Source organism: Cibotium barometz, chromosome 15, assembly GCF_041138505.1.
Source record: "Cibotium barometz isolate CiBa-2024 chromosome 15, ASM4113850v1, whole genome shotgun sequence".
Classification (NCBI taxonomy): Eukaryota; Viridiplantae; Streptophyta; class Polypodiopsida; order Cyatheales; family Cibotiaceae; genus Cibotium; species Cibotium barometz.
In genome coordinates, this window is record NC_141060.1 from 22,586,729 (window position 1) to 22,595,744 (window position 9,016).

Genomic DNA, 9,016 nt, shown 5'->3' on the forward strand with positions numbered 1-9,016 from the left:
CACTAACGTCATCAATGTCCAATAGTGGGTGTAGAACTTGGTATCAATATATGCTCCCACACACACACACACCCCACGCGCGCGGGCTCACATAAGAGCATACATTCATACAAGGTCTGTGTACTGGGTTTCTGTCAAAGCTCCAGAGATACAGGGCAAACTCAACCATAATGAAGCCTAGCACTAAGGATCATAACAAATAGAAAGAATAATTACAACAAAAAGGTAGTTGATACGGCATATGCACCACGAAAGATAGAAAGAATTAACACAATATCAACTGGCTGCAACTTGGACGAAAATTCACAATGTGATATTTGCATGTCCGCTAATATAGCATAAAGATATACCTAGATGAATCTAGGAACATGCCCAAATTCACCTTATAAGAAAGTGCAATTTATAACCTAGAGAAGATATAGGTAGAAATTTGCATGTTTGCTAATACAGCATAAAGATATACCTAGATGAATCTAGGAACATGCCCATACTTTTTTTCTTCCCCTTGAGTAGATCCTAGCAACTTGAGAAATTAGACTTTAAGAAATGATATAGTCGGTCCAAGAAATTAGACTTTAAGAAATGATGGAGTTAGTCCAGAGGACTAGAGGTTGTTCATGATCGAGGCCCAAAGCCTACGGAGATTTGAACATAGGACTTTCTGTTAGAAGTCATCTCCTGTCTTTACTGAGACACCAGGGCCTCTGTTGTGGGTGTGCCCGCCCTTGTAGGTGCCTTTCTCATTTTTCCTCACTCCCCGTATTTTTCCCCATATTTTTCCCATTTATCTATGGCTTGGGGGGGCAGTCGTGAGCTGGCAGGCGTTTTTTCCTCGCGTTTTTTCCTCTGGCCAACAATACCCGACTTACGTACAGTCCTGGCCGACTCATATATGCTGGCCGATTGGCCCTTGTAGCTAGTCGTGGAGGATTGGACCCTGTCGGCTGCCTCTGGAGCGGGCTGACTGCTGCCTGGGGTCCATATATAATGGACCCCCACACCCCTTGCCATTTCATCTTGTATCATTCCGGGATCTTGTGTATATATAGTAGAGTTACACGCCTCTCTCTCCATTGCTGTTTTTTCTACACTTACTCTTGTGTTTCCAGATTTTGTCATCATCTCCGCTGTGTATTCCGACATGGTATCAGAGCCCTAGACTCTTGATTGTTCTTGGGATTTGTGTGAGCAAGAGGGGGACTGTTGTGTTGCTGATTGGTGGACTGTTCGAGAAGAGAAGCAAGAGAATGGTGGGCTGATTTGCTGGACAACCACTTGCAGGTGTAAGCTCTTCTTTGTTCCCACCCACCCTTTTTTCAGATTACATCCCCGCAATGGCAGATTTGTTAGAGATGGCTGAGAGGCATGTGAAGATCCCTACACTCCCCACGTTCCCGATGGACCGTCAGTTGGACGGAAACAACTACGGCATATGGAAGGTTATGATGGAATCTATTCTGGAGTCTTACGACCTTGCTGATTTCATCATTGTTGGGGTTCCACGGCCGGAGGTAGAGGAAGGGGAGTTACCGTCAATTCGTAAGGACCGGGAGGCACAGGCACAGTTGTGGGATCGTGTCAACGCCAGGGTCCATTCATTTATCTTCCTCAACTGCACACCACAGGTAATCAATCATATCAAGCATATGACGCTGGCCAAAGGTATATGGCAGCATTTGGGTTCTCTTTATAATAGGGTATCGCCCATGAAGAGGATTTCCTTGGAAGTACAGATGCGGGTTATGAGTCCTGCAAAGTCGTTGACGATACGGGAGCATATTAACAAGCTGTAGGCTCTTCAGCAAGAAGTTCTCCAAGCTGGGAAGGAGATATCGTCAGAGGACATGGCCATAACGTTGACGATACGGGAGCATATTAACAAGCTGTAGGCTCTTCAGCAAGAAGTTCTCCAAGCTGGGAAGGAGATATCGTCAGAGGACATGGCCATAACGTTGCTGTCGCATTTGCCCTCTCAGTACTCAGCATTTTACTCGTCTTTGATTACCAGTGGCAGGCTCAACACCATCACATGGGAGGAGCTTGTGCCCATGGTCTTGGACCAGGAGGAAAGATTCTCGAACCCTCCTCAGGGTGGAGGTTCGGAGGCCTTAACTGGCCAACGGTTGAAAGGCCGTAACACGAGCAAAGGAAAGGCTTCATCGGAGAAGTCTTCTGAGAAGAAGTCCGACACTGACCGCGAGAAACTAAAGGCAAAGAGGACCTGTAATGATTGTGGCGAGAAAGGCCACTATTGGAGGCAGTGTCCCAAGCGGAAGACCGAGAAGGGTGTGGATTCCTCAGCAACAAACATGAAGACTCCGGCTTTTGTGCACTTGGAGGTGATGGACACTGATGTTTCATTTTCTTCAGGCAGGGAGGAGGTTCGAGGACACTCCGGAAACGGATACTCGGGAGTGGATTCTAGACAGTGGTGCTTCCAAGCACATGACTCCTTCCCGTTCAGATTTACAAGATCTCTGCAGGTATTCTGGTCACATTCTTATTGGGGATACATCCACTATCCCAATTCACAGTGAGGGCAAGTTGGAGATAGTTCCCGATGGTGGCAGAGGGGGGAAGCATTCCTCCCAGGTGTTGTATGTTCCGACACTTGGTTTTCATCTGTTGTCAGTGCATCAGGTTAGCAAGACTGGCGTATGGGTGGAGTTTGATGAGCATTTTGTTGCTCTCCGGGACAAGGCAACAGGCCAGGTAGTTTGGGAAGGCGGAGTGGAGAATGGAGTTTACAAGCTTTCAGCACACTCTCTCCGAGGTCCTCAGTCTTGTGATGAGTGGCAGTCTGGTAATGGCCACTTAAGTGTGGATACGCTGCAGGTGCAGGCTTTCCGGGACCAGATGGAGGATAGCTTGCCAATTGATGGCAGCAGCTGGCAGGAACTTTCGAGGATGTTGGTGGTTCTTGTGTTCGTCAGTCAGAGAAAAATTTACAGGTGACTTATGCTCTAATGTCTCGTAGTATTCAGGACAAAGAAACTCCTGTAGATGAGGATGTTCTTTCCACGGGGACCTCAGGCAGGTGGCAGTTGATTACTTGCAAAAGGAGGTGGATTCTCCAGGCTTAGTGGTTCCGGACTCAGAGGGGGTGGTTGACAGGTTTCAGAAGGCCTTGCGTGGTCTTCAGCAAGTTTCCAGGACTTGGCTTTCCACCGTAACAGGTCTTGATCCTTGTGAGCAGTGTGATGCCTCTTTGACTCGGAAGCAAAATGGTTCATTGATTTGGTTGATGGACACCAGATTGGACGTGAGTTTCCTGATGAGGCAGTTGAGCTCATGGTTGCATATGACTCTTTGGGAGGTAGGATTGCGTATCTTGTGATTTCTGCAGCATGCAAAGGATCATGGACTCTTTTACACAGGAGGGGGATTGATGGATGGAGTCCAACTCCACGGTTGGAGTGACTCAGATTGGTGAGGAGATCCGGACACAAGGAGATCTACTTCAGGTGGCCCAGGGGCAGTTTTATGGAGCAGAAAGAGGCAGTCATCTTTTGCCTTGTCATCGACAGAGGCAGAGTACCGGACTGCTTGTGATGCTGTTTGTGAGGTGGTGAGGTTGCAGAGGTTGCATGGCAGGATTGGGCTTCCACTGAAGGAACCCACGGTCACCCAAAGGCACTTTGTTCATGAACAGATCGTTGCTGATGACATCTTGCTGGAGTTCTGTTTGACGGAGGACAGTACGGTGGACCTCTTCACAAAGTCGCTATCTTAGGATTTGCTCAGGCGGCACCCCAGCTCCCTGTGGTTGGTTTCAGGGCCAGGAGCTGAGAGGGGGTGTTAGAAGTCATCTCCTGTCTTTACTGAGACACCAAGGCCTCTGTTGTGGGTGTGCCCGCCCTTGTAGGTGCTTTTCTCATTTTTCCTCACTCCCCGTATTTTTCCCATTTATCTATGGCTTGGGGGGGCAGTCATGAGCTGGCAGGCGTTTTTTCCTCTAGCCAACTGTACCCAACTTATGTACAGTTCTGGCCGACTCATGTATGCTGGCCGCTGGCCCTTGTAGCTGGTCATGGAGGATTGGACCCTGTCGGCTGCCTCTGGAGCGGGCCAACTGCTGCCTGGGGTCCATATATAATGGACCCCCACACCCCTTGCCATTTCATCTTGTATCATTCCGGGATCTTGTGTATATATAGTAGAGTTACACGCCTCTCTCTCCATTGTTGTTTGTTCTGCACTTGCTCTTGTGTTTCCAGATTTTGTCATCATCTCCACTACGTATTCTGACACTTTCCCCTTCCTGGTCACAAAACCACACCACAAGGCTACATACCCATTGGCACATCCATGCTCATCTTTTGAAGGAAAAGGATGTAAAACTATCCATGTGATTGGAAAGCTTCACATTCACATTTAGGAATATTTGGATCATGAAAACCTTCTCATTGCCCCACTTCAAGGATGTCATGTATTGCTTGGTATGCCATGGCATGAGCGACTTGACCCTCGCAAGAGTTAATAAGGAAAACACTTTTATGCATAGAGGCCAAAAGCATGTTATCAATGCCAGCACCCCAAAGAATACCATCCCGGTTTTATGCATGGAGACCAAAAGCATGTTATCGATGCCAACACTCCAAAGAACACTATCCCAGTTTTAATTGACAGCCAAATTAATAAAGCAATGAAAAAAAATCTCTTTGAACCTCCGAAGTGAGCAAATTACCTTTATCCTTGAAAATGATTAAAGGGAATAAGTAGAAGGAGAAAAAATAACTGCAATGCAACCCCTTTAAGATGACAATAGCACAATCATAAGAGGCATGTTGATGGCAAAGGATAGCCAACCTTAACCATGACATCCCGTGCAAAATCATATTCGAAGCGCTTCAACTGCAGCTGAAGTACAGGTGGAAAATCGGAGAAAAGAACTCCCTTCCTGGCATCCTATATTTAAAAAAACCAGCAAACACACAAGCTAAATATGATGACATAAAAATTGAGACAATGATATGAATACATCAGAGCTTAAATTTGGCCATCAACCTGTAAACCATGCTGCTCAGCATGGTATTTATTGTCACCCTCCAACTTCTCCACCTCCACATACTTGTCAAAGGAGGCATAGACATCCTTGCAGCCTTTAACATCCAGTTGCAAGTCTACAGACAACATGCCAACATGGCACGTTAAAAACAGGAACTTGACATTGATAGCAAACACTTGCTCCAAGAGATCAAACTTGATGATACTGTAAAATAAGGCCCGGATTGGAGCTTTCTGCCAACCCTGTGGCCGACATGGCAAAATCTTGTTTGATAGTCTGGCATCTGGGTTTACAGTGTCTGGGCAGCAGTTGGAGAAGGGGCCACCGAGTGGAAGGGTCTTTTCATAAAAAGCTTCTAACCTTCCTTGGACGGACACAAGGCAGAGAGCATACTATTTCATACAGCTGTGCTAGGACACTTTACCAACCTGGCTACTCCCATTTGCTGATGCTGTTGTGCAGCTTTTTTCTTCTTCTTCTTTAAGAGAGAGAGAGAGTAATCATAATTACATAATTATGTAGGTGCCATAGGTTCAAACCCTGTACCTGCACGTCAGAGGGGAAGGCAATACCACTTGGGCTAGATAGAGCCTGCTGGCTGGTGTGGCAGCTTTTTAACTAGTCTAGTGCATGAACGGGTTCAGCTGGACACATGGTACCATTGCTGTAAGCCAATCCTAAGACTGATGTGAACCAACACATGAGGCAAAGCTGATACCATAAAACGACTCTTTGCGAGTTGATTTGTAATCAACATTGATACACTCGATATAGTTTATGTTGTGTCCTTCAAAGAGCTGCTGGATTGTGCCTTCCACTGCTGTTCCCTGTTGCAGACAGCATATGTGAGAGCCTAAAACTGCCATAACTGCTACTTTAACTGTGACCCATGTTCATACCTTCATTTTATCTTCCAGTTTTTCACATAGGACTCGATTCAGCTCCTGTACATCATGTTGCATAAAAGAATCATATGTGTCCCAACCGAAAGATTTTGTAAGGTCTTTTGTTGCAACACTGGTATCTGTGTACTGGATTTTATAAAACAGACTCTGGAGAGCCAGCGGAATGCTATTTGAAGGGACATCATTTTCGGTAGTGGGCATATGGTACACTGCCTGTCAAAAACAATTAGCAACAAATGATCCATAGGCGGACACAGTCAAAAGGAAAGAGCGAACATGAGAACAAAAGGTATAGTAAAAAACCTTTCGAAAGTAAGGAATATGATACAAAGTTTGAAGGAGGGAGTTCATGTAGCATGTGGCCCCCTGATTCTTCAAACCTACAAACCCCGTCTCCTTTTTGGAGTCGTACGCCCAGTAATCGGCCATCTTCCGGACACTGACGTCTGCTTCTACTATCAATGTGTCGTTTACCAAGTAGCCCCGGGATGGATCATAGAGATCGTGGAGGGACATAAAGGATGTGAACCCCCAGTCGCTCTCACGAGCTGTGAATTGATGCTGGCTGTCTACAACATAAAAACAGTTGTATACTGTAAAGCTAAAGGTCCCCAAGTTACTAGTAACCCAAGCCTAAAGGTCTCACACACATACACACCCACCCTTGCATAAAATCGCGCGCGCGTGCACACACACACACACACACACACACACAATATTGATGCTAAAACCCCAAATAGCATAATTAATTAATGATAGATACAATGTTGTTGCCCTACAGCTTAATATAACTCTTCATTAGCCTCATTACCCTAAATAGCATAATTAATTAATAATAGATACAACGTTGTTGCCCTACAGCTTAATATAACTCTTCATTAGCCTCATTACCCCAAATCGAGTAAAAACTGGCCAAATAACCCCAAAAAACCACACAATCAATAAAAATTGACTTGTACCTTTTCTTATAGTTAGTTTGGGATCCAACTGATTTAACACGGCGAGGTTGAAGTGTGAAAATCGGCTCCAGCCATAGGGTAAAACAGCCGAGTCCGCCACATCCAGATACATTGAAAGGTGATCCACAGTGTTTCCCGTTGGGAAGATAAGGATGCGCCTGCATGATCCAACACGAGTTTGACTTCCCATACAACCGTGTGCCAATTGATGGGGATTGAAATGGGTTTTGTGGATCTAGAAAGTGTTACCATTTGTATCCGCCAATGATAAATGTATCTGAGTAGTATTTGCGTGCGTTGAGTTTTGAGAAATTCTCAATCGGCCATGTGAACTTGCCATGGAGGGGGTCTTCCACCTGCTGGGGCTGGTTCTCAACTGTAGGGACTGCATCCGATTGTGGCGCTGATGATCAAACGTGCACAAGATGAACATTAGATGTTAAATGGTGATGATGATGATACACGTGATAGACATTGCATGGATGCTAAGGCAGTGAAAAGAAAGAAAAACATATCGATTCTTCTGGAAGATATGAAATAAATAATACAGAAAAAAGAGAGATTAAAATCTGTGTACCTTCCGTCTGTTCGACTCCGTCTGGAGCGGCGGATAGCATCTCTTCGTCCTCCTGCCAAAAGAAAAAAAAAACATTTGAGAATCTGATCAACAGAACAAAAAAATCAAGCATAAATATCAAGATTACGAGCATGGAAGCAACAAAAAATCATTTGAGAATCTGATCAACGGCATAAAAGCAACAAAAAAATCACGGTTAAGTCATAAAAACAACATAAGGAGGATGGGAGCAACAAAAAATCTAGCTGAAAAGCATGCAAGCTCTGGTTGAAAGGCATGGAAGCTCGATTAAATCTCACGCCATGGCGCAAATCGGGTTATGTGCACTCATTAAGAACAAATTAGGGTTCTTTTTCTGTCGATTAACTTACTTCCAATGCTCTAGCCATCATCGTCATCACGAGACGGGAGTGACCATAGCGGTGTCATACAGAAAGGGAAGACTTCTCTCTAATGAAAAAATATATTACCACTAATTAATCAACCAACAGTAAGGTTTATTTAAACCATTGAAATTTGTGGCCTATCAATTTGGAAAAATTTCTACAATTTTTTTGCATTTATTAATCAAGAGATTACTCTAGCCATATTTCTACTATGGTTACTTATATATATGCAAAATTAACTCGTATGCAACTAAAATTGCCTAACTGAATTGTAGTTAAAACCCTATAAATCTCAAGCCTCCTATAAAATACCTAGGACCAATTTTCACCAAAATCAGCATGGTTAGCAACCAATTTCAATCTAGTAGTTCGAAAATTCTATGTGTTGAGCTCGCCAGCTATACAAGATTTTTGGGCATTTTTATCTCGATCCTCTCCCAAGTTGCAACCGACTGTGAGTTTAAATCACCATGGAAACAAGATACTAACAAATGCTACAAAAACTACTTGATGAAATTGAATTTAGTAAGGAACCCGTAAATCTCACCTTTTAAATAGTGGAATAACTTCACACATTGATTTTTGTTAGCACATATTATTGGCCATCACATTACTTTGCCTTCAATTTCTTCAAAGGAAAAGCAAGAATCTCTATTTAATACAAAATTACGAATACCTTTGCAAGGACCTATCACGAAAATTATGCATGCGTAAACATTAACAAGTAGTTTGTGAATGCACTCTGGGCTATGTGTTCTCAAACTTTAGCTAGACAAGTGGATAGGATTAGTCTCACAAATAAAGTTATCCTAATCTTTCTCTCAAACCAAGAATAAAAATAAAATTTAAAAAAAGTGATGCAAGTATTTAACATGGTATGGTGGGACAAGAAATCATGCTTTTATGATAGGGGCTTAAGAATAATGGATTCCATAGGTCTTGCAACATTGCTATCTTTGGAAAAAGCTCTCACTTAGAACCCAACCATACAAAATTCTACATGTTTTGAGTTGTACAACAAAGCTATATAACCGTTGAAAGTCCTACTAACCTTACATGCAATAAATTTAACTTTCGTTATGGTATAGAAGATAAAAGATAAAGTCACTTTGCTTCCTCTTTATGGCCATGGTTGATCTTAGCTCCTCTCAAAGTGTTAATTGAGCTCCTCGAAGAAGATT

General features: G+C 43.7%; 1 protein-coding gene across 1 annotated transcript in view; it reads right to left on the minus strand.

Annotated features, from left to right (window-relative positions):
- LOC147631072 (ubiquitin C-terminal hydrolase 12-like) overlaps positions 1 to 8,112 on the minus strand; it is a 39,323-nt gene extending 31,211 nt beyond the window's left edge. The window contains exons 1-9 of the mRNA XM_086809399.1: positions 7,821 to 8,112; positions 7,450 to 7,501; positions 7,122 to 7,275; positions 6,873 to 7,030; positions 6,217 to 6,482; positions 5,908 to 6,126; positions 5,727 to 5,835; positions 5,008 to 5,123; positions 4,810 to 4,908 (exon numbers count right to left, since the gene is read on the minus strand). Of these exons, the coding sequence (XP_086665525.1) occupies positions 4,810 to 4,908; positions 5,008 to 5,123; positions 5,727 to 5,835; positions 5,908 to 6,126; positions 6,217 to 6,482; positions 6,873 to 7,030; positions 7,122 to 7,275; positions 7,450 to 7,501; positions 7,821 to 7,847 (1,200 nt within the window). The 5' untranslated portion in view covers positions 7,848 to 8,112. The remainder of the gene's footprint in view (positions 1 to 4,809; positions 4,909 to 5,007; positions 5,124 to 5,726; positions 5,836 to 5,907; positions 6,127 to 6,216; positions 6,483 to 6,872; positions 7,031 to 7,121; positions 7,276 to 7,449; positions 7,502 to 7,820) is intronic.
- Positions 8,113 to 9,016: the final 904 nt, after the last annotated feature.